We start from the raw sequence: 26,753 nt of genomic DNA, 5'->3' as shown, positions 1-26,753 counted from the left end.
TAGCTATCAACTTTAATCAAATGTTTAGATTTAGAAGATGCAGATCTCTTCCATTGGTCCAAATTGAATCCTAAACTAAGGAAATGAAATTATATAAACAACAATTGATTTCAATATTGTCAACCTTTCTACATGTTCTAGCTATTCTCTTTTTCATTTTTCATATGAAAACTATCAAAAGATACCCCCCCCCCCCCCCCTCTTCCAAAAACATAATTAAATAGAAACAAGGGCCGTCTTTCCCCTCAGAGCTATTCAGCTCTTTGATTAGTAGGTCTCTTTGACTATTGGTAGTTAGTCAAGTAGGGTTTTGACACTGTGCTGACACTTTCATACTTGCTGGGCTTCACTTGTAAATAGAAAAGTCCCTGTTTACGCCATGATTATTGATGTAGGAACAGTGAACTTGTAGATGATATTCCACCCCATACACCCATGTTTGTCATTGAGTATTTGTGCGGTATGACAAGTGTTCTTTATTGACAATAGTTTTGTGTTGACTGTGTCAAGTATCCTTTGGTTTGTTTGTACAGACACATTAATCTCATTTTAAATAAAGATTATTTATAGCTTATCAAATATCATAGGAAAGTGACATACTAAAAAGATCCAGAACCATAAATAGAATTCTTAAAAATTCGACTATTGAACTTCATAAAGAACTTTAAACCTAGCTGCCTTGTTTAATGGTAAAGTAATTTTACCAAGTCAGTAATATATATGACCTATGTTTTCCATTCATTCCTTTAGTTGATAAAGTCTGAATGTTTTGTCAAGTTTTTTATGGAATTTTCTCTTTATCAATTACCCATCTTCGCAAGCCAAGGGTTACGATCCACTCCCGCTCTCTTCACCCTTGGCGGATTGAGTCATTATTTGTGATACTAATGTTGCGCCATCTATCAGAAGATAAAAATCATGCCCATTCCGCATACATTATTCTTGACCAATGGTAGCACTTGAACTCTTCGATTTGGAGGTAAAAACACGGTAGCGTCTAGATTCTACACACTTGGTAAGGCCGGAAATGATAATATACGTCAACATTCGTGCATTTGTGCATGAAACAAACATTCGTGCATTTGTGCATGAAACTCGCACAGGATCTCTATTGGTTGATAAAAAACATTCAAATTGTCACTAAATATAGTCGTATTTTTACGGATGTAAAGACTTGTTGGACAATAGACACGTAGTAATTGTTTACAAACACTTTATACATTTACATGTGATCATGTTATAGGCGCTTTTTGATTGGATGCAGCGATTTTTGACTGCAACCAATAAAAATCCTTACCTTGTGTCTCCGAAATGATGGCTCAATCTGCCAAGGGTGCAGAGAGCGGGTGTGGATCGTAACCCTTGGCTTGCGAAGATGCAAATTACCTTGGAGTTTGGTATTTTGGTCATATCTTTTTGCAGGAGCATGGGGTTTGCAGAAAAATATTTTAGAAAATTCATGTAGAGTCTGAATAATTGTAGCTTCTGCAGATACAGAACATGCAGTTTTCTCCCTAAGGCCTTTTAGCATCATGGTAATATGTCAATGCTATATTTCTTAAATGTGATGCTATCTGAAATGATTTTCTGTTAGGTTGTGTTATGGATGTGATGGTATTATTTTTAAAATCAAGATGGTATTTCAAAGGAGTAGGTCCGGTAAGGACCGATTTGGCCTAAAATTTTAGGTTCTTCTGACGAAAGATTTTAACCACTTAAGTGTCTATTTCATTTGAAACAATTAGTTTTTGTGGGAGATTTTAACTGATTTAGTCATTAAAACCGATTTGATTGAAGCTCAAATAAGAAAAATCTACCAAATATGCAGAAAAATGTCCCTTTTCAGATGGTTTTTGCCAAAAATGAAAGTGGCCGCATCCATGCTCATCATCAACCTTTATACATTATCATCAAGTGCAACTTGCATTTCAATTTAAAGGATGAACATGAATGCTGCCACTTTCGTTTCACCTGAAAACGTCTAAAATTTAACTAAAATGTAAGAATTATGAAGATTTCAGTAATTTAGCATGACTTAATGGTGCTTGTACCAGAGATATGTGCATTGTATTGTCAAAAATATTTATGTAGCAGAAGCATTCTTCTGTCCAATGAAAAACTAAAAGTTTACATTTTAATAATTTTGTAAAACTGCTATACATTTGTATTTTGGGGCCAAAAAGGGGTCTTACTGGACATTCTTCTTTCCCCGTTTATCAGGATACTAAACATGCTATTTGTAATATCTTGGGAAACACTGACATGATGTTGATAGGTTATTATTAGTCAGATTCCAGTTAATCATTAAATGAAATAATTAAGATTTTATTAACAGGACACACATAACATGTTAAAAATGTCAGTACTTCTCTGTGAATTCACAGCTAATAAAGTCTAAGATAAAGTGAAGGAAATGCCAGAAGCCAGACTCATCAATCTATCTTTTGTGTATTGGAGGAAATTAAAACTTACATAGATCTTTGTGGTTCACTTCACCCAGAGTGGATTGCACTTATACACTCTTAAGATAGACTAAATGTGGGCAGTCAGTGGTTTGTTGGCAAATGTGAATATTTTCCCCGACATACATTGTAAAAAAATTATTGTAGTTTTTACCCTTTACTAGTTTGGTAATATGAAATAGCTCTTTTCCAACAAATGAAAGTTAGATTGACAAAGTTGTGTTTTAAAATTGAGAGAATATATGTCACCAGATTTTTGAAAAATATGAATAATGTCAAAAGTGAGGTCAAAAATACAAAAAGGAAAAACAAACTGAGAATGTCATGACAAACAACAGTACACAAATCACTTAAGACTGAGAAACACAAAACCCATCAAAAACTTACCTAAATTTTGAAGATTGATTGTACATGAACATGTATAAATAAAAATGTATATCATTAGCAGATCCAGGGGTGGAACCCCCCTTTTTTTGTCGTTCAATGCATTTGAATGGGGACATATAGTTGGAACCCCCCTTTTAAAATGGCTGGATCCGCCCCTGTATATAGAATTAGAGACATGATGAAGATAATAAATATGTTGAGAAATTGTCAATGTTTTGATAAGCTAAACTCGACAAATTTTAAAAGTTTAAAAAATAGGATGATGTGTTGATCAACTACATATCCATATAAATGTAGATTTTGATTTGAAGATGATAGGCTTAAACTTGGCTGATGAAGTTTTAGATAGGCCTTCTGATCCTATGTACTCTGTGGGTTATAATAAGCTGAGGCAAAACATGACATTGGTTATAAATACATGAAATATATAGAAGTCAAATTTTAAATGTGGTACATAATTTGAGACTGACTTTCGATTTGTGGTGAAAACATTAAATGTCAGATTGATTACATCACAGTATATAAATTTGGATCACACCATATGATCACCTCATAATAACATACAATGACAAACGTAAACAAATCTCTTTTACATCAATTATAATGTAAATATCAAACATAACATTCATCAGCTACTTGTATATGCATAAAAATATCCATGTTAAACATGGAAAATATAAATTTATGACCTGCATTAGTTACTTTGTACAAAACTTAAGACCGGATTGTTTAATTTTTTTTATCATAAATTGCTGTGTATTAAATTTTTTTGATGGTCGCAAAATTTGTAAAAAAATGTGCTTAAGTTATAATATTTGATATATGAAGAACAAAGTTACATGCATCATTTCAGTTTGGATGTAGAACAATTTTTTATTTATTATGATTTGAAATACTTCAAATATTAGTATCTTTGTGTACAGAAATTATGCAGGATGAAAACATATTTGAAATACAAACTCAATACTAATGTATAAAACAAGAAAGCATTGTCCCTTATACATTGTACATATATATATATACTGGTTTATATTCAAAATTTTGTGTATAGAATAAATAGTTGTAGGGTATACATCTCTGAGTCATCAATGAATTTACCCAAATCATAATTAAAGCAGTTTAGACATCTTGAGGTCAACATATGGTCTTCATTAATGAAAGTATTGATACCATTATTATATATATGCCAAGCTCTACAGTGTCCCAAGTCCAGATCAACAAACATCCACAACTCAATTCATCTTAATTTTAAACATGAAAAGACAAAAAACTAAATAAATATATACATGTATATACACAACTGTACATTTGTATAACTAAAGACAACCACTACCATAGTATTAGTGTTTCCTTTTTGTTCTAAGTAGTTACTACTGTAATCAATAACCAGTCAATACTGAGGTTGTTAGTTGGAAGGGTACACTTGATTCCAATTTTCCTATCGAAGGTCAGTGGTTTCCTCTAGGCACTCCAGCTTCTTCCACCAATTAAACGGACCACCACTAATTAGCTTAAAAGTGATATTGAAACACCAAAAATCAATCTTATTTGGGGGACAAACGCATACAAATATTTAGCATTGTTGTATTTGTGTAAACATTTTACATTGTTTTGGTACATTGATTCTATGTTTATCATACATACACCTGTGATAAATTCCCCCCTGACAATATATATATATGTACATGTATATGCATTTAAATTACTAATTGTGCATCTGGCTTATATACACAATTCAAATTTTAATTCAAGGTCATATTATTGCACTTTGATTTGAATTAAATCTTTCATTTGAAATTTTACAGTTTAAAGTTGGCATTGCATAAAGAATTTCAAAATTTATCTTTAGACATGTTAGACAGTTTGTAAAAGAAATGTGAAACCTTGACATAATAAGATCTGTAAAATTAATAATGTCTGTGTTATTGTGTCACCTATGTCAATTCTACAGTCTTGCAAGTTATGAATGGGTCTGACATGATTTGTATGTCAGATAATATTTAGAATAAACGGTTTCAGATTTATTACACAACTTTGAATGGTTGTATGATTGTATTACTTACACCACATTGAATGTTTAATCAGTTGTTAGAATCGCTGCCTACAAAGTTTTCGTTTTATCATTTTATCAAGGTCATTCACATATATATCGGTATTGAACATACTTCTGCTAAAATAATTATTGTTTACTTATTTCATTTCAACATGTGTAGAAAAAAAGCTGAGGTTGCCAAATTTGAATTGTTTTATCAGCAGTGATTATAATTAGCTGATGTTACCAGATTTAACACTGATTATATAATAACTTTCACCTTCCTGTGTATATTCCAACAGAATGAATTTATTATAATTGCAATGATGATGTACTATATCAAATGTTGAAGTATACTCAACCTGATAATAACTTTTAAATTTGCAATAGATGTATATGTTCCATTTATCGCTATTTTGTGCATTTTTCCTTTGATCATTTTTTTGTGATAATTTTCATATCATGCTTCTCGCTTGATATGGAAAAATTATCGCTAGAAACTAAGGAGGTCATGTGGCGTTGCTAACGAAATTGACACTGAAATTGACAACGTCGTCATAGGTAAAATAGCGATAAACAGATTATCATTGGTCATCTCAACTCGATTGCTTTTCTCACTTTCGCTGTACCAGCTCAAGCGAGAAAATCAATCTCGTTGAGATAACCAACGATAATCTATAATTACATGAAACATATTTTAATATATTTCTTTAAACATTTTTTTCTCACAGCTGATTTAGTTTCAAAATTATCATTGTGATCAAGACTGTCCCAGATTTTGAAATTGCCTAACCAAAGATCTTTTACCTACATAATATACCTGATAGCTACATCAAAGTTTCTTACTGACTTTAGATAACAATTTTGAGATTATCGAGTATTAAAAAATCAAAGTTTTCAAAAAGCAATAGTTGTTTACTTTAAGCATATCAAGTTTTAATGTAGCATAGGAACGCGGGAATTTGTTGAATTGTATTTTTCTCTTTAGTTATCATAATCATGCAAAGTAAATATTGCCTCTAAATTTAAAAGAAAATTAAATTACTATTAAAAGTCCTTTCCTTTTGCCCTATTAGCAATAGAAGAATTGATCAGATTAAGTAACCAAATTGCATTGGTATAGTTCCAATTTTAAATGTCAAAACTTCTATTTTAAAGGGATCCAAACAATGGAAGGGTTAAATTTCAGTGTTATAGCAGTACAAGCCTTTTAAATATAACCCTAATACTGTAAAGATATTTTTTTTATGATCATTTATATCTAGGAATTCCAAGCAAACTTTAGGTATAATAACTTGCTGTGAAGTGCAATGACCTATAATTATATATATTGAGCCAGTTTCAGTCCAGTAGGTTATTGTTCAGTAGGATTTTTTGTAGGTTTATCAAATAAATGTTTATGTTGGCATCAGATGAGTAAATTTTTCTATTAGATCCAAATATTCTGATAGAACTTTTGAACAAGTCTAGATATATTGTTATGGTTTTTGTGACAGGAAAAGCTGAAAAAGTTAGCATACAAGGTAGAAAAAAAATGAAAAATCAAGATTGTTCCAATAATTTCTTTCTATTTACATCTTAATTATTACAGCAACAAACATATATTCACATCAACATTCATGAATGTTTCCCCCCCTACTCTTATCAATCTGATGTTTTTTTCTATTTAATTCCTTTTGAAAAAATATATTGTGCACACGCCAATTTTGATGCATAGAATTTACTTGTATCCCCTGTGTAAATTGACATTTATTTTCTTTCCTACATTGGATATAGTGTTTTATAAGATACAACTACAAGTGTTCACCACTCAACACAGTTACAGTCTGCTGTTTATCTCTGAACATGACTAATGTGTAAATAGCAGTCATAAGTGGTTATATATAGTTATTGAATTTTAAGTTAGAAGCAATTCTTTATTGAAAGATATATTTTGAACATCCCCAAATTCACTAGTAATTAGTAAATGATGTATGTTGAAGATTTCAACCAGGCAAGCAACCTTCATGAGTAGAATTCAGTTGGTTTATTTCTACATTCTACCCTTCAAACTACAGTCCCCAATTTCCAGTGTCGGCCAAATTTGCAAAATCACTAACTGCTCTATTTATCATCTTGAATAGGCTTGTTTTCATGTGGTCAGTGATTTTCAATATGGTTACCGGTACTTCAAACATGTATGATAACTTGTTCTCAGTGTTTATTTTATTTTTTAGGATTGGGTAACAGCATCATCAATAAAGATCAGTCTTACCAGATTGAACACCTTTGGTGATGAAGTGTTTGGAGATGCCAGAGTGCTCAAGTCATATTTCTATGCTATATCAGATCTGGCTGTTGGTGCTAGGTAAGTTTTCATTGAAGCAGCAAGGGTTTGCTTTCTTAAAATAAGATGTAATATGATTGTCAATAAGACAACACTCCACTGGAGACCATATGACTCAAAAGTTTACAACTATAGACCATTCTTCATAGTCCCAAAAGTTTACAACTATAGACCATTCTTCATAGTCCCAAATCTGTATATATATAAAACCCAAACTCCAAAGCATGTTCTAATTGGTCTCTATCAACAAATCACAAATAAATCTCAAACCTCAAAGTAGGTACAAGATTCTCTTTCCACAAATCAGAGATCAATCCCAAAATTCAAGAGGGGATTTGGATGAGTTCTTTCCACACATCAGTGAGAAAAAATAAACTACCATTTTACTCGGGGAAAGAAAAACTGATCTGGATAACCAGGCAAACTTTATTGTTAATGAACTTGTCAGACTTTAGACAGTCACAGAAGGAGGCATGACATGATTTTGAGCTCATTAATCTCCGTAGTTACAATAAAAATATTAAATAAACGATAAAAAAAAATTACTATGAAAAATAGCTTAAGAGGCATTTATCATAACATATTGATTTGACCATATCATAAACTACATGTAACAATACACATTATTACAGGTGTAAATGTAATGGACACGCCAAGTCCTGCTCATTTAAAACTGACGGTGATTTGATGTGTAACTGTGAACATCGCACTACCGGAGACAATTGTGAGAAATGTGAAGCTAACTTTAATGACAGACCATGGAACAGAGCGTCACAAGACGCTGCTTTTGAATGTTTAGGTAGGGATATTAATTCTGAGATATGTTAATATACAATCTAGTATGTTTGTTTTAATAGAGTTTAAATGAAATCTTTAGTAGGAAATAGTTGGTAGTCTAATGCCATATTCTAGAAGACGATTTAGATTTTTATTCCAGGATTCCATGGATTATAATTTAGAAAGAAAGAAAAAAGTATGCTACTTGGAAATTGGTTGGAATAGATTATATCTTTTATCAATATTTTAATTAATGCTTTGTAGTGCTTTATCTATCATAACCAGTAACATATATGGAATTATCAATCCATTAAAATCTTTCTGTATAGTAGAATTTCTCTCTATCTTAGATTCTATTTCATCTTTTCATGCCATCAGATGTATTACATGGATAAGGTATAGTATACATATTTATCAGTCTCTTTCATGTTAAAGGTATGGTTCCTGGGATTCTTTGGTTTTTAAAGCAACCAGTTTAGATGGTTTAAAAATTCATTAAACTTTTTTCTTATATTTTTGTATGTTTATATTTTATTTTTAAGTTGGCATACTGACATTGAGATAAATGCTGATTATCAGCTCTGCATTTACAAAGAAAGATTAGAATATTTAAAATATTTCATTTGAATATTCATTAATGAGTCAAAATTTGATGTTAAAATATTTAAGTTGTGTGGTTAAAATTTTTTATACACCATACTTCACTGTACTTTTTAAATAAATGATATATAATTATAAAACATTCAGCATAACAATGAATCTAATAGGTGATCTGATAATGTTTGTATGTTCTGTGCTAGTTAGATCTTTATGGGTATAATAATACATATATGAAAAATATTTTTATTTAGTCTCATAATTTGTTAGCATGGTTGTGAAATAAGGTGCTGGTGTACTTAACTTTATGATCTGTAGTGTACCTGATCTTAAAATTCCTTTCATATAATAGTATGATTTATAAAGCAAATAAAAAACGAAAACTTGTTCTTAATTGGGTTAGTTTATAGATTCTGTAAGGCAGACAAAACATATATGGTAGGAACATAAAAGGTAAACTATTGCATTAAAGGATGAAGTGAACTTATTTTAGAAATTTAATGTCTCTGTAAACATGTAATAGAATTAAAGGGTTATTTAAATGCAATTAATTTTATTTGTCCATTTAAAGAAAGATCAAGAGTCGAGAAATAATCACATGCATAATGTGGGTTTACCTGAAAATGATTTTGTAATCTTTTAAAAATTTACAACTTACCTTAAGTTTATATCGTATATATTTATAGAACAGATTATGTATATCATTTAACATTTAACTAGTTTACTGACAAAAAAGCTTGTGTTACCCTGGTTAAATGTTTTCAGAATAAGAGATAGGGTAGTTTGCTATCTTAAAAAATCTGAAGTTTTAATTTCCATATTCAATCATTGTCTGACCTTCACCTTTATCTTGCAGCCTGTGATTGCAATGGTAAAGCAGATACTTGTTACTTTGATGAGGAGCAATATAACAGGACAGGTCATGGAGGTCATTGTATAGATTGCCGTGACAACACTGATGGATCAAACTGCCAGAGATGTAAAGAAAATCATTATGAAAGAAGTCCTGATAGATATTGTACACCATGTCAATGCAACCCTACAGGTAAGGATATCTAAAACTTAATAAAGTTTTAATAGATTTATTGGAAATGTTGAATTGTTTATTAAAAAAAGTGTGATCTTCTTGTTGCAATTATCGAGACAATGTTTTTTTAGTAGCACATCTTCCGAAATATTGGAGGTTAGAAGTTCAATCCAAGGTGGATACACACAAGAAAAATTAAATAAATAATTGCTTCTTCTCCGCCAGCACAAGACATATGGCAGAGTTAGGAGACAGGTTAGCTGATAGTAAAACATAATGTGGCCTGCAAACTTGCTTTTGTTTTGAGATGACACCCTTATAATATCTTTCTCGTATAAAACAGGCTTTTGTAATGTGTTATCATACTTAATGAAAAAACTTTATATGCTATTGCACATCTAGCACCCCTTCAATGATTTAACTGCATTGCAATGTACAACAATATTTCAGCCAGCTTTAACATGTTTAAAGGTTCATATGCATAAGGATAAAGACATTCTTTGATTTATGGAAAGTGTCTGGAAGATTGTGTGGTTATTTTCAATAACTATTGTATAATCTAGCTAAAACTGTATTGTTTTTTTAGGCTCAGAGAATTTGCAGTGTGAAAACAATGGTAAATGTCAATGTAAGCCAGGTGTGATAGGAGATAAATGTGACCGCTGTGATGCCAATCACTATGACTTTGGTCCATACGGATGTCAGTAAGTTATTACAATAGTTACATTACATAAAATTGAGAATGGAAATGGGGAGTGTGCCAAACAGACAACAAACCGACCATAAAACAGACAACAGCAGAAGGTCACCAACAGGTCTCCTCAATGCAGCGAGAAATTCCCACACCGGTAGGCGTCCTTCAGCTGGCCCCTAAACAAATATATATACTAGTTCAGGGATAATGAACGCCATACTAAACTCCAAATTGTACTAAAAAAAACAAAATTAAAACAAGACTAACAAGGGCCAGAGGCTCCTGACTTGGGACAGGCTAAAAAATGTGGCAGGGTTAAACATGTTTATGAGATCTCAACCCTCCCGCTATACCTTTAGCCAATGTAGAAAAGTAAAAGCATAACAATACACACATTAAAATTCAGTTCAAGAGAAGTCCGAGTATGATGTTAGAAACGGTAACCACAGAAAATAAACAAAATGACAATAATATGTTATGTTTGTTTAATTAGAATCTATAATTTTGATTGGCTAACAACAACCTGAGGCACTTCACAATATCAAAATTTTCTTTCTTTAAGAAAATGCAACAACTATGACTGCATGTGCTATCTGTGACAATATTAAAACTTGTATTCATATTTATTCTGAAAATAGAATAAGATACTAACAATTGGTTTCTTGGGTAGGTTTAACAATGTTAGAAAGAATATTTTTTATACTATATAAAAAGCATTGTTAATTTTTGTCATAAAAGTTTTTTAATCAATACTTTGAAGCCACAATTATATATCTAGTGTCAAATTACAAACTACATTACAATCTAACCCAAGAAAAACACATCATAAAAAGGCAACGCATATGAATAAAGTATGAGAGTATATCTATTTCACTAATATTTTTTGGTGACTCTTTTAAAAGCACAAAATTACACTGGTTTATGTTAAAGGCGCAAATTAAAATAATAAGTGTAACATGCTTTAATGCTTTCTTTCAGACCATGTAACTGTGAAGTTGCAGGCAGTGAGAATAATGTGGCAAGGTGTAACCCATCTGATGGCAAATGTGACTGTAAACAAAATGTTGAGGGCAGAGCATGTGATCAGTAAGTTTAAGAAAAGATTGGTTTAAAAACATGTTTTGTACAGCAGCTAGAGCATTTGTTGTCTTTTTATACTAAATAAAGTAACAAAGAGATATTTCATGCAATGTTGATTTCATGTCATGTGACTTTGCTTCAATATTTGGGGTTAGTTATGGGATGGAAAATGAGACCTATTTTTGTATCAACATTTTCAAAACTATAAATGTTGCCGTTTTTAGCTACAGTATAAAAACAATATAAGGTCAATGTCATCAAGTTTATTTTGCATGGAATAGTTGAATGGCTAGGTAGTTCATATGACAATGATGGTATTGTAAGGCAATTTTAAAATCATTGGGACAACAAACAATAAGGCATAACACATTATGCATAGTTATTTACATTATATTTGTTCAAAGATGAAATAATTTTGGAAAAAATTTGATCAGATTTGTACATTTGTAATTCATTTCTTAAAACTCTGATTTTAAATTCCATTTTATTATGTATATTAGTAACTCCAGACAGTGTTTGATCCCACAATTTTCACTGTAGATCAAATATCATTAGAATTTGTACATATGTACCTCTAGAGGTACAGCATTCTATGCATTAGTTTCAGAGAGAATTCAATAGTTTATTAATATAAATTACATTTGCACAAGAGACTTGTAATAAGATTCATCCTTATTTTTAGGTGTAAGATAGGCTATTTTGGTTTGAGTGAGAGGAATCCATTTGGATGTGTTTCCTGTTTCTGTTTTGGACATTCCCAGGACTGTATCAGCTCTACAGGCTACTATGCTACTAATATTGTTACAGACTTTGAAACAGGTTTGTAGTGTGTGAAAAAAACACCTTTTCTTTTGTTTCCTACTCACCATGTTAAATAATAGTACAGTGGACAATAGCAAAACATATAACCTAAAGATTGATAGTTAGATGTATCATGTAGATATTTATTGAAGACAATATTTACCACTTTGACATAGTAACTATGTAAAGACCATTAACAAATATTGTAATAAAAGTAAATTGATTGGTATGATACCTGACAATGCTAGAGGGTCTCAACAATACATTTAATTTCCAATTGATTTACAGGGATATATGCTGAAATGTGTAGCACAGGTTATAGATATGTTAGCTCAAGCTCATAGTTTAACTAGATAGAATTGGAAATTTGTTAAATATTTTTTTTTAATTTACAAAAAATAGCAGTATAATATAACAAATAGGTGATTGATACTATGTAAATTCTATTAGATTGGTTCATAGCCGTTTTACTGTGTATATTATATATTTTCAACATAAATCAAAATTTTGATTTCATCCACCAAATTTATTTTTATTGTTGTAGACGTTGATTCATAAACTATTTAATTTTCTGTTATTAATTTATAAAACTGTTTTAACTTTTCAGGGAAACAACGTTGGACTGCTTCAGACAGAGCCAATAATGTTGTCAGTACTCAATACAATGCTTTCTTACAAAATCTGGGAGTGTCTTCCACCGGATATGAACATGTGTATTTCATAGCACCAGGCAAGTTAGAAATATATTGAGGGAACAAAAATTCACTCCTCAAGAAAATTCCTTCCTTTTTTAAACAAAAACAAATACAAGTAAAATTGTATCAAACATGTGGTAATATACATTAACAAAGTGTTTTAGCATCAGTTAATTCAGCATACACAAAAAACAATCATTTATTTGATTTGACTTGATTTATTAACTTAAAGTTCTTTTATGTGATTATTTGAATTAGATTCTATTTTTCAGCTATGAAAAAAACTTGATGAAGATTAGAACTGCCTGCAAATATACTATTGCTATGTAAATACAGGGATCTCCATGGCCTGTTTAACAATGGCTTGCGCCATCGTCAAAAGACTTGCGCCACCGTTCAATTGCCTTCCGCATCGTTGTTGTTTTATAGCCTGACGCCATTTTTGTAGCAATTATAATCAAATGCATGTATTAAATTGCATAACCCTCAGGCTTTTTTTATAGTTTAATCCAATACAGTTCTAAGGCCTGAGGGATATTTGGATTAAGACCGCTAATCACTTGTACCTGAGCTTGTACAGGTAGATCAACAAACTAGACAGTAGAATATTATCTGAAGATCTAGATGATTCATTTGTCAAATTATTTAACTAAGCTTCCGCAAATGCTTATGACAATTCAGATTAAATATATAATTAATATTCCAGCTACAAAGTTTTAACAAGTCGAACACATGCGTTTATTTTGACTCGCGCAATCAGCATCCCCCTTTTTAAGAAGTTCAAAATAACACATAAAACAGTTATTATTATTTTTCGCAAATAACTCGAGTACTGCTGTATTGTAACGATAATATATAATTACTTTAAAAGTTAAAAGTATAAACTTTAATATATATCCTGTAAAGAAATATTGTATCGTAATTCCGAATTCATTTCGTAGTTTACAATAAATTTGATACATCCGCGTTTCCGGTTTCTCTTCAGACTCGAAAGATGCATGTTGCATAGCAACGATTTGCTAAATAAAGTCATTAACAACCTTTTCATTTGACAACGTTTGCTTTACAAATCTTTTTTAACCTTTTACATAACCCGTACGACTCCCTTTGTCGTTGCTGCAAATCAGCCATACTGGTAATGGTTTCATGACTTCTGAATTTGACAGTGTCCGTGAAAAATAAGCTCCACATGATTTTTAACCCCAATAACAAAAATAGCAAGAAAACTACATGGTGACCTTCGTGATAGCTATTGGTCAGTCTCGCCTAAGGGAAAGGGAGGGGGCATGAGAAGAGTTACAAACGGCAATTATTGAAAATATATATACTTCTATATAGAATTTATAATGAAAATTTAAATTAATATAATTTAAATAAGCAATGAATTTGCATGTTCACCTTTCCTTATGTGGAGGAATGTAATACTTTCGATCGCGCTATCGTGCAAAACACTTATTCTTTTAAACAAATTATAAAACAATACTTGAGACAGTCCCAATATTCAGTCTGAAATGATTGCAACTATTACTCTTAGAATGTATGATTTTAATGATTTGTATATATATACTAGGTCTATTTACTACATGCGATATGTAACTGTTTCATATCTTTTAATCATGGTACATGTACATTGAACTATTATGTCTATACAATTGTGTTTATATGTTGTATGTTTGCTTTTTTCTCTTATTATTATCATTTTGTTTTTACTTGTATTACATACATGTATATGAGGGCCTCAGGGAAGATTAGTGATTGTAACTAACTGTGTTTACCCTCTTTTAATAAAGAATTTATTATTATTATTATTATTATTATTATTATTATTATAAAATTGAGAATGGAAATGGGGAATGTGTCAAAGAGACAACAACCCGACCAAATAAAAAAACAACAGCAGAAGGTCACCAACAGGTGACTATACACTGTAGGGCGTAGATACGGTTTATAATGGTGAAAGTTCCTCCATGGTTCAATTTTCATCCATGGAGATCCCTGAAATACTTTATATAATGTAGAATTCTTTAAAACTTTTTGTAGCTCGTTACCTTGGAAACCAGAGATTAAGTTACAACCAGTTCTTGTCCTTTGACCTGCGTACAGGGGAGGAAGAGGGAAGAGCCTCTGTTGTGGATATTGTATTGGAGGGATCTGGACAGAAAGTATCGTCAGCTATCTTTACACAGGGTAACAAAATGCCTGGAATAGAATCACACAACTACAAGTTCCGTTTGAATGAACACCCTAATTATCAATGGACACCAAGGATAAATGCTCAGGATTTCTTGACAATTCTGTCAAACCTGACTGCTATCAAAATCAGAGCTACATACAGCAATGGAGGTAGGTTATGTTCACCTATATGACACATTTGTTGTCTATGAATTAGGAAAAAGTTGGTATGAGAAACTACTTTGAAAATAATCACCAAGTTTTGTTTTAATTTAGAAGTCAACTTATGATATTTATACTGTAAATGACAATTGAAAAAAAAATTTATGACATATTTCTGTTAATATACCTATATTTTTTTACTGGTGAATTAAGATTTCAATAAATTTTCTCCAGATAATTCAGTCACAAAGTTCTAGTTTGACCCCTCCCACCTCAATGAAAACCTAACGTAGGGTAACAATTTCCATATGTTTGATTATTTCGTGCAGAATATTTTGAATTGATCCTAAGTCTGTGAAGATATCTTGACATTATTCAAGACTTTTATGAGTTAAATTAAATTAGGCACAGTTATCAGAACCAAAGTATTCTTGAAATAAAGTACAGTATAGAAAAAAATGTATATTTTATTTACGAAACCTTGTATTTTTTTGCATTCATGTAAACTTATTTTTTATTCATTAAAGGTGTTGGTTTTATTGATAACATTGTCATGGAGACAGCAAGACTGGGGTCAAACGGTGGAGAAGTTGCTGCTTGGGTCGAGCAGTGCACATGCCCGGAAGGTTATGTAGGTCAATTTTGTGAATCATGTGCTGCAGGATACAAGAGAGACCCAGTATATGGTGGACCATTCTCAAATTGTGTACCATGTGAATGTTTTAATCACTCTGATAGTTGTGAACCAAATAGTGGTAAGATTGATATGCTAGTTGTATAAGTCAGAATTTAAGGTTTTACACTTAATAGATGTAAGAAGATGAATAACATTTAATTAAGTGTTGGAATGTATTTGTAGGACATTGACTTGTTTTGCGTATTTTAAGTTTAACATTTGGTGATTTTGCTGATTCACTACAAAATAAGTTATCTTAATAAATTAGTATCAGTAGTTTACTTATTCAATACGTTTTTGAATAATTAGATTCTGTAAATATAACTGATGAACAATTTTTAGTTTCATGGTAGAACATATACTGCTACAGGAAAACCTGTCAAAACTTTACTACTTTAGGAGTACAAATTTTATTCTGATCAGACAGAAGTATGTTTACAGAATTTTTTTTATGGAAGATTGTTAAGGTGGTACTTAACACCTTCACTAAAATTATTTTGGCTCTTTTAATTTTCATAAAATTTAGACAAAGAACTTACTTTGACCCTTTGACAAAATTATAAAAATTTCAAAACATTTGAACCAACCAATTCATCAGAAAAATTACACTGGTTATATAGCAGTTTGACAAACACTAATTTTGATTATTGAGAAGCTTAATATTCCCTTAACAATACATTGTAATTAAAATGTTTAGCTGATTTTACAGAGTTATCTCCCTGTAGTGGTAGGTACCACCTTAAAACACATTATCAGAAAATAATTATGCATGTTCTAATATAATAATTCAGTTTCTCAAAATTGCTTATTTGCTCAGTATTTGTCTTTGACTGGTTATCTTGAAGTAAGAATGATGATAATACCTGCAATATATCTACTTTGGTCAATATTCTACAAAATTCATTAATAACCTGAAATAAGAAAGGTTTCTGGTTTGTCCTGTGTTAGGTTTTGGCGCTCTGAAGAGGAACCTTTGTAGTAAGTATTTTGAAAATATAGATTTTCATTCTATTTCAGGTCGTTGTATCTGTAACCACAATACTGAGGGAAATTTTTGTGAGCGTTGTGTTACTGGTTACTATGGCAATGCCCGTGAAGGAACATCTAACGACTGTCAGCCTTGTCCTTGTCCTGATGGAGGACCATGTGTACTGTTACCTGGAGGAGAAGTTGTGTGTACACAATGTAGAGAAGGAGAAGGAGGTATAAAAGGATATGTGGTTATAGACAATTAATTGAGTGTGTGATTTTTTTTTTAATCAAATAGTATGGTCTCAGTTTATACTATTTAAATGCAAGGGAATTAAAAAAACAAACAATTATTATATACAATGCTTTGTTAACTATTTCAAATATCAATACAACTTATGACATGACATTCTCGCCTACAAATCATATTGAACAAGCCTCAAAACTTTTAATAATCTCTGATGGCAAACAAGGACAACAATCACAGATTAAGGATGTAAAATAATTTTACTAGCCACTGTCAGAGAAACTAGTAAATATTTATTACACATACTAAAAGATTCATAGTTTTAGAAGAAAGTAAATTTGCTTTATATTTGATTATAATTTGGTGTATTTTCAGGAAACCTTTGTGAGTTTTGTCTTGATGGTTATTTTGGTGATCCAACTGGATTGAAAGGAGCTGGTAGACCATGTGAGAGATGTAAATGTAATGAAAATATTGATACTAATGCAGTTGGCAACTGTGACAGGTAGGACATGTTTTGTTTCAGATACAGTTTATTAAAGATTTAAGATTGCAATTCTTAGGGACGACATCAAAAGATCAATGTGGGATAAAAAACTTAAATCAAATAGTTTGGGGTGGGGGGTTAAAATTCTGCAAGTTTTGTTTATCGATTTTTACATATATCCCTATTGGTAAATAATTTTTTTCCAAATTAAGTTAAGAGGGGGGTGTGGGGGTCAGTGAAAAAACTATGTGAATTAAGTTTTTATCCTACATTGAACTTTTGATGTCGTCCCTTACCTGTATGATAACCAGCATTTTGAGAATGGTCTTTGTGACTGGTTTCATACCTGGTACCAGTTACAAAGACAATTCCAAAAATGCTGGTTAATTTACAGTTTTCAGTCCCTTCAAAGTAAAAGTTATAACAATAGTGATAACTAAATTTGTTTTTTGAACCATCAGTGAGAACAAGAAGAACTGTAGAACTTTTTATTACTTATATTGTATACCAGATAAATATTTTAAGTAGCATAATGTAAATGGTGTATTGTTCCTGAATAACTATTTTGATATGTTCATAGAGGAAACTTTTGCAACAAGATGAACTTTAAAATCATAGATTACAAATATTTCTATACAGATTTGTAAATTATAAAGATACAGTAAAATAGATAGTTTATGAAATAATAAAATATATAACTGTAATGTTGATAATATTTCAGGTCAACTGGAGAATGTCTGAAGTGTATTTATAATAGTGCTGGATTTTATTGTAATAAATGTTTACCTAATTACTATGGCGATGCTCTAGCATCAACCAAAGGAGATTGTAAAGGTTTGTTAATTCATTATCATTATTATAATCTTTTTCCACATTATTAACATGACAAAGGGTTAAAATTGATTTTTTTTAACATACATATAGTTTTCACAGTTCTATTTAATAGAGTAAGAAGATCTTGAATAATTATGATATATTTCCCAAAATATTTTATTAACTCATCAATGAAATAAATCTTACACATTACATTGTTAGGAATAATAATATTCCTGTTTCATAGAAATGTCTACGATATTATTTCAGTTCAGCATGTTCAATTTGAATTCTTAGGGTCTGTACATTTTAGAAAATGATGTTTGTTTACTTCCATCTTGTAATTAATTTTAATATTAATTTTCTGTGTTTTTATTCAGCTTGTAGCTGTTATCCTCCAGGCACGCTCAGTGCAGGTGTATTGTCATGTGACCCAGTGGTTGGATCATGTCCATGTCTGCCCAAGGTTGAAGGTCGTCAGTGTGATAAATGTCAATCTGGTTATTGGAATATAGACAGTGGAACAGGCAAGTGAAATTGTACAAATTTGGTTGACTTCAATGAAAATAGGGATGATATGTTTCCAATACAATTGATTCATTTCATCTCAATTACTGTGGATTCATTTATTTTCGTTGGCACCAATTTTCGTGGATTATGGAAAACTTGCAAGTTCGTGGATATTTATTTTCGTGGTTTTCCCGAGGTCTACATACAAGCCTATAGAAAAATTGTTATTTGTTGAACATTTAATTTCGTGGTTCGCCAATACCACGAAAGCCACGAAAATTGGTATCCCATGAATAATAATGAATCCACAGTACCAGAAAAAATATTTGACTATACACTGATTTTTGCATCCTTCACGCATTATATGAAATTATAAGATTCTTGCGTTTTTTAATTGTCAACTTTGTGTGGCTGCTTCTAATTGCACAATTATCTATGGATGAGTTCACTTGAAACTCTTCAATTGACTTCAGAGTTAATAGATTATCACGTGAACGCACTAGAGTTGATATTCGGAACAACTCTATGTAACTCTAGGGTAAGGCCCTGGCCAAGCATAAAAAAAAATAATATTCTCATGGGTTTAACGTCATTCAAGAGTTTCTCGAGTAAAACCCTGACTCATTGAGGGTTGGAACCAGGGTTAGAGGGGTTAACTCTAGTGGTTCAAGTAAAATCGGTTTGTTGAAACCTGAGTTAGTAAAGTTAACTCGAGAGTCTCAAGTGAACTCGGCCTATGTGTTATGTACATTATTCAGCCTTAACTACAGAAATATTTTACTCTAGTGTAGATATCTATAAAGACAGATATAGAAATAATCCAATTTGAGACATTCACCCCTTTACTCACAAGATAAATACAAATTTTATGCCCAAGAAAGTGTAATAACTAACTAAATAAATTAATATCTTTTTAACTAAAGTTTGGCAAAATCATAAAAATTTAAATGGAGCATATTGGTTATAAAACAACTGGTGTTGCCATTGGATAATGATAACTGTTGGCTTGACACACCATATAGACAAAGGTAAAAAGCCTTTAAAATTTATAAGCAGTCAGGAAATGATTTGACTGCACATTAGCAAAAAAACCTACCAAAATGATGAAATTGTCAAAATCATAATTAGGTGAATTGCAAAATTTGGAAATATGTTTTGAATTTTTAATATAACTTCATTTTAATTTCAGGTTGTGAAGAATGTAATTGTAGTCCAATTGGATCATTGGACGATACATGTGACCAGGGCTCTGGTCAGTGTCAATGTAAAGTAGGTGTGACTGGCCTGAAATGTGACCAATGTCAGCGATTTTTCTTTGGATTCTCTTCTGCTGGCTGTACAGGTATGTTTAATTCATGCAATAGTATTTTTATGTTCATCTATTTACAACTTTAATAACATATGACTTACCTTCTGTGGTAAGGTCGTATTTGATTTGATTTTTTTATGTTTTTTAAAATGCCTCTTTTAAGCTTGGCATTTTGGCTATTGTGTGATGGCCAGTTTTTATTGGTGGAGGAAGCCAGAGTGTTTGGAGAAAACCACGACCTTTGATTAGGGGACTTATTTGATAATTAATCTTAAAACTTATGTAGTTGAGTTGTATCATGTGAGCTATTTTCAGATCTGCTAAGCAATCACTTCTTGTTTTATAAAATTAAGAATTATTATTGTACCATCAGAGTATTGCATTTATTTATAATATCTATAACTCATCGTAGGTATCAAGCTTCAAATTATGTAAGCCAAATATGCATTTTGTCTACATCAGTGACGCTCCAATATAAAAAATGTTGAAAAAGGCCAAACAAAAGAACATATAGGGGCATACTTTGCACCATCAAATAGAGCGAAATGTAAGCATTGATGAGGAATAGAATTGACTATTTTAATTTTATTTTTAGCCTGTAATTGTGACCCTGAAGGAGCATTGGACTTACAGTGTGGTCCAAATGGTAATTGTCCATGTAAAGTGGGTGTTGTTGGAGCCAGATGTGACATGTGTCAAGAAAACAAATATAACCTGACTGCTGGTTGTATTGGTAAGTGATTCAGTAAGAAATGTCATGTGACATGTGTCAAGAAAACAAATATAACCTGACTGCTGGTTGTATTGGTAAGTGGATCAGTAAGAAATGTCATGTGACATGTGTCAAGAAAACAAATATAACCTGACTGCTGGTTGTATTGGTAAGTGAATCAGTAAGAAATGTCATGTGACATGTGTCAAGAAAACAAATATAACCTGACTGCTGGTTGTATTGGTAAGTGGATCAGTAAGAAATGTCATGTGACATGTGTTAAGAAAACAAATATGAGTTGACTGCTGGTTGTATTGGTAAGTGAATCAGTAAGAAATGTCATGTGACATGTGTCAAGAAAACAAATATAACCTGACTGCTGGTTGTATTGGTAGGTGAATCATTAAGAAATGTCATGTGACATGTGTCAAGAAAACAAATATAAGTTGACTGCTGGTTGTATTGGTAAGTGGATCAGTAAGAAATGTCATGTGAAATGTGTCAAGAAAACAAATATGAGTTGACTGCTGGTTGTATTGGTAAGTGAATCAGTAAGAAATGTCATGTGACATGTGTCAAGAAAACAAATATAACCTGACTGCTGGTTGTATTGGTAAGTGGATCAGTAAGAAATGTCATGTGACATGTGTTAAGAAAACAAATATGAGTTGACTGCTGGTTGTATTGGTAAGTGAATCAGTAAGAAATGTCATGTGACATGTGTCAAGAAAACAAATATAACCTGACTGCTGGTTGTATTGGTAAGTGAATCATTAAGAAATGTCATGTGACATGTGTCAAGAAAACAAATATAACCTGACTGCTGGTTGTATTGGTAAGTGAATCATTAAGAAATGTCATGTGACATGTGTCAAGAAAACAAATATAACCTGACTGCTGGTTGTATTGGTAAGTGAATCATTAAGAAATGTCATGTGACATGTGTTAAGAAAACAAATATGAGTTGACTGCTGGTTGTATTGGTAAGTGAATCAGTAAGAAATGTCATGTGACATGTGTCAAGAAAACAAATATAACCTGACTGCTGGTTGTATTGGTAAGTGAATCATTAAGAAATGTCATGTGACATGTGTCAAGAAAACAAATATAACCTGACTGCTGGTTGTATTGGTAAGTGGATCAGTAAGAAATGTCATGTGACATGTGTTAAGAAAACAAATATGAGTTGACTGCTGGTTGTATTGGTAAGTGAATCAGTAAGAAATGTCATGTGACATGTGTCAAGAAAACAAATATAACCTGACTGCTGGTTGTATTGGTAAGTGAATCATTAAGAAATGTCATGTGACATGTGTCAAGAAAACAAATATAACCTGACTGCTGGTTGGTTTGGTAAGTGAATCAGTAAGAAATGTCATTTATACTCTGTATTATACTAAGCATCCAATAACATTTAAGTATAATGTATACAATATAAATAAGAAGATGTGGTCTGATTGCTAATGAGACAGTTATTCATAAGAGACCCAATGACACAGAAATTAACAATTATAGGTCACCATATGGCCTTCAGCAATGAGCAAAGCCCATACTGCATAGTTAGCTATAAAAAGGCCCATAAACAAGCCAAAGCTCTACCTACCTATCTTTTGACTGCTGATGTCAATCCTAATAAATATCAATGCTTGAGCAAACATTTATACAAATAAAGCAAGCAAGCCAACCAAACATTTTAAACTGCAAGCATTAGGAAATTGTTGAAGAAAATTTTATATAACAGTACTTGTAAAAAATTTACATGAATTGGCCGTTTCAGAATCTAAAGCATCATGGGTAATTTCATTGTTTGTACCCCAAAATGAAAATAACGTCACGCCATTGGTTAAATTTCCATTGTTTATGTCATGCTAGACCAATCAAGACATTTTGGTGTACACTTTTGAAAATACTACCTAGGATGCATTAGATTCTGAAACGGCGAATTGTTCAAGCTGTATGAAATTGGAACCTGCTTTAAAGATATCAATGATGTTATTGTTGAAGAAATGTTTAAAGCACTTTGATAGCTGTTTATAGTTAATTAACTGCATCTATTATATCAAATATTCTGTATGCTCCTTTATATTTCAGATTGTGCACCATGTTATAGTCTTGTCCAAGAACGTGTTAACAATCATCGTATGAAGTTGGATGATCTCCGAAATCTTATCATCAATATCGGCAACAATCCCAGTGCTTTCAATGACACACAGTTCTTAATTTATATGAATGAAGTGAACTCTTCTGTTGTAATGTTACTTGATGAAGCTAGAGGAGCAGTCAGTATGTATTAAACTCATAAATCACAATAAACACAGTATCATACACTTTTGTTCTATTCACAGGGTACCAACTTTGGTAGATTTAATGGATATATTTTCAATGTTTAACATGTTCAAATTTTTTACAGGCAACTGGTAAATGAAAATACAAGGAAATTCATTTTTTGTTGTTGATTCACAATAGTTGGTATCTATGAAAATAAAGGAATCCACAGTATTTGGAATTTGACATCAACTGGTTCATATGTAACTTAAACCAGAATTAGTGAAATGAGTTTAGAATTTCTCAAATAATTACACCTTATGTAAGAATCCTGGATTTGACTGGTTGATAGCCAGTGTATTTTTCCCCAATTCACTGTAATCAAACGAATATCGTTCATTTTTCAACGACGCCGGGGTATTTGCAAAAAGGATTTGCCTTTTTTACCCTCTCAGCGGTGGTATTTGCCAAAAAATACTCTATCCGACTGGACGCTTGTAACGTCACAATAATCGATGCGTTTTAGAACATTAACATTCGATGTAATTAAACAGATATATCATGTTCTTGAGGGGTATTTGCGAAAAATACCAGTCTTGAGAATGAATTTCCCTTGCCTTACGGCCCCGTGAAATTTAACATTCTCTCGACTGGTATTTTTCACAAATACCCCTCCTTAACATGATATATCTGTTTAATAGTGAATTTGAACAAATTTAAAAATCAGCATCCTTGAATAATTTCATTTTTTTGAAGTATGGTTTAATTAAGAACATGTAATCTATGGAAAAGAATATATTCTTTAAAAATGTATTAATTATAGCAGTTGAACCCTTTCCTCCATAATGACCCTTTGACGCCACCCCCTTTACTCCATAATGACACCTTTTGGCGCCAGTGTAGTACCTCAGTTTTAACGCTTTGACTGCAAAGTGTCTGCAGTAGACTGAATACAATTTGTATCCAATATGAAAAGGAATATCATAAGAATATCCAACTTAAATTTATTTGATGAAATACTTTTTTTTTCGCAATGCATTAATACTTCATAGCATATTTTCAGCATTTTATTGAAAAATCCTATGCTAATCAAGTATCCTAAAAAAAATTCAATGGAGGAAAGGAAATTGAATACACTTTAACTAAAGAAAGCAATTGTTTAATTTTGTTTAGCTGACAATGGAACATTAGGGGTACAGTTGGCAGCGTTAAGGAAAGCAGTTCAAGATGTTAACTCCAAAGCTTATCAGATTGGTGGAAAATTGACCGCTGCAGAAACAGCATCACAGAATAGTGAAAGAGACCTCCGACTAGCCAGAGAGGCCATTGATAGGGCAGAAAAAGCCTTAACAGCAGCAGAGAGTTACATTGATACAGAAGGTAGAGCAGCTCTTCAGAGAGCAAGGGAAGCCCTGGCAAAGTTCGGACAGAAATCAGACCAGATGACTCAGATTGCTTCTAGGGCTAAGACAGAGGCTGATAGGTAATTTTTTCGGTCTCTTTTTAAACAATAACTGGATGGATGAAGAAGGCCATTTGTCAGGTGTATTTGCAAAATATTGTTTATTTCAAAATACTTCAAATTTAGATATTGAACGCAAGGTTATTTTGCTAATTACACAAAAAAGGTCCTCAACACAAATAGTGAAATTGACAACTAGAAAAAGGACAATTTTTTACAGTACCAGAAAGTAAACAGTAAAATCTCATCAATGAACAAGATGTTAAGTTTACAGAAATCTATTTACATGTTCTTATAATTTAGACTATAATAAAACTTCATAGATGTAAGGATTAGCTAGTGTGAGTAGCCAAACCTCTTACATGTATAACATGAAGTTTAACATTTATTTTTTATTAAAAGGCAATGGAAGGATGCAGAGAGAATTGAAATGTTGGCCAAGAATGCTCTGAACACATCTCGAGAGGCCAAACGTCTTGCTGAAGAAACATTGAGAATGCCCGACAAAACCAGTGATGACATTACTAGACTTAAACAGCAGTATGTTATCTACTATATCTAAAATACCATATTAAACCAACAGCCTGGCTCAGTTTACACACCAAAAATATTTGATCCTAAATATCTACCCTTTAATTGATTTAAAATATGTTATATTCCCCAGAGCCTTTATCGAAATTCAGGTAAATTAGTCCATTGTGATTGGTTAAATGTGGATATGTGGTGGCTATTTATGGAACTAGGGGATTGGTAGATTTGAACATCATGGCATCAAATCTACTATAATTGTGATTGTATAGGATTGTTTAATTTTAATATTTATTCAGAATTTGGCTTGAAAAGTCGCCTATTGGTTAAATTCATGATATGGCTCATTACTTAAGACCTACAAATCTATGAAAGGTAAGTGAAATTGGGGTATTCAACCTATGGCCTATTATTATCCTTTGTAAAAAAGTTTAAAGTAAACTTCTGGTCTTCACAATGCCATTACTGGATAATCAAAAACCATGTTCAATTTGGGTTTGTTTTAACTATTATTGAATAGTATCTTCAAATATAAAAAAATAATCATTATAGGTATAATGATGCTGATAGACTTTACAACCAGACCAGAACCTTTGCAGAGAGTGCTAAACAAAGGGCAATTGATGCCTATGACGAAGCTTTAAAGTTATACACAGATGCCACATCAATACAGCTACCTGGAACAGATGTTCCCGCTCTTAAAAGTAATGCAATGCTGATAAAGAGAGAGGTAATTATTTTGTATAAGAGTCATATGTTAGACTATATTTGGCATTGTTGATATATTTTGTCACATGGCAAAACTTGTACCCTGACACATCTTTAGAATTGTCTTGCATGTGCAAAAGTCTCAGAATAGAGACTTATGTGTGCTGTTTCTGGCGTCACAGACTTAAACAAACCTCGTGATTCAGGCACAGAGTCAAGAATATCTCAATATCAAGAGTTAATTGATCATTTACCATATATCAGTTTTTTTTAGGTAGGCTTTTTTTTTTACCTAATTGATGACAAAATGGGCAGGTTAAATTTTGACTCTGTATAGTTTTCGATCCAAAATATTTAATAATGTGGTTATCTTTGAATTTTAGGCACAGGAAATAAAAGACGAAGCAATGAGATTGATGAGAGACAATGCTGCACTTTTAGAAGATGTTTCTAATCAAACCAGAGATGCTACTGGAATGTTAAAGATTGGAAATGAACAGCAGAATGTAAGTTATAATTCTACTAGAATGTGTTCTTTTAACAGCTTTTCTCATTATGAACTAGGATACTTTTTACCAAAATCAAACCACACAAATTGTGAGGTTAAACTTTTAAGAAAAGATTTGTATAGGTGAAAATTCAATAAGTAGTTTATTTATTTTCTTCATATAGAATACATGTTTTTGTACTTATAATTTAGAAATTATTTTTTTCATTTATTATTGTGACACCTTCACCTTTGGTAAAAATGTGAAATAAAATCTATATGATTGCAAAAGTTTTATGATGGAAAATCCATACTGTAATTATGAATATGTTTTTATTATTGCAAAATTAATACTTTCATTTTTTTCG

At 31.6% G+C, this 26,753-nt stretch overlaps 1 protein-coding gene across 1 annotated transcript in view; it reads left to right on the top strand.

Moving 5' to 3' along the window:
• LOC134707791 (laminin subunit gamma-1-like) overlaps positions 1-26,753 on the top strand; it is a 43,217-nt gene that overhangs the window by 8,300 nt on the left and 8,164 nt on the right. Inside the window, exons 3-22 of the mRNA XM_063567835.1 lie at positions 7,098-7,228; positions 7,840-8,006; positions 9,438-9,626; positions 10,195-10,312; positions 11,281-11,388; positions 12,065-12,201; positions 12,791-12,913; positions 14,919-15,221; positions 15,740-15,967; positions 16,906-17,091; positions 17,480-17,609; positions 18,313-18,425; positions 18,785-18,931; positions 20,104-20,256; positions 20,819-20,956; positions 23,027-23,218; positions 24,374-24,683; positions 25,065-25,202; positions 25,743-25,920; positions 26,282-26,404. Of these exons, the coding sequence (XP_063423905.1) occupies positions 7,098-7,228; positions 7,840-8,006; positions 9,438-9,626; positions 10,195-10,312; positions 11,281-11,388; positions 12,065-12,201; positions 12,791-12,913; positions 14,919-15,221; positions 15,740-15,967; positions 16,906-17,091; positions 17,480-17,609; positions 18,313-18,425; positions 18,785-18,931; positions 20,104-20,256; positions 20,819-20,956; positions 23,027-23,218; positions 24,374-24,683; positions 25,065-25,202; positions 25,743-25,920; positions 26,282-26,404 (3,312 nt within the window). The remainder of the gene's footprint in view (positions 1-7,097; positions 7,229-7,839; positions 8,007-9,437; positions 9,627-10,194; positions 10,313-11,280; positions 11,389-12,064; positions 12,202-12,790; positions 12,914-14,918; positions 15,222-15,739; positions 15,968-16,905; positions 17,092-17,479; positions 17,610-18,312; positions 18,426-18,784; positions 18,932-20,103; positions 20,257-20,818; positions 20,957-23,026; positions 23,219-24,373; positions 24,684-25,064; positions 25,203-25,742; positions 25,921-26,281; positions 26,405-26,753) is intronic.

This window comes from Mytilus trossulus, chromosome 2 (assembly GCF_036588685.1).
Source record: "Mytilus trossulus isolate FHL-02 chromosome 2, PNRI_Mtr1.1.1.hap1, whole genome shotgun sequence".
Taxonomy (NCBI): domain Eukaryota; kingdom Metazoa; phylum Mollusca; class Bivalvia; order Mytilida; family Mytilidae; genus Mytilus; species Mytilus trossulus.
Note: the sequence above shows the minus strand (reverse complement) of the source record. Positions and strands in the feature narration are given on the sequence as shown.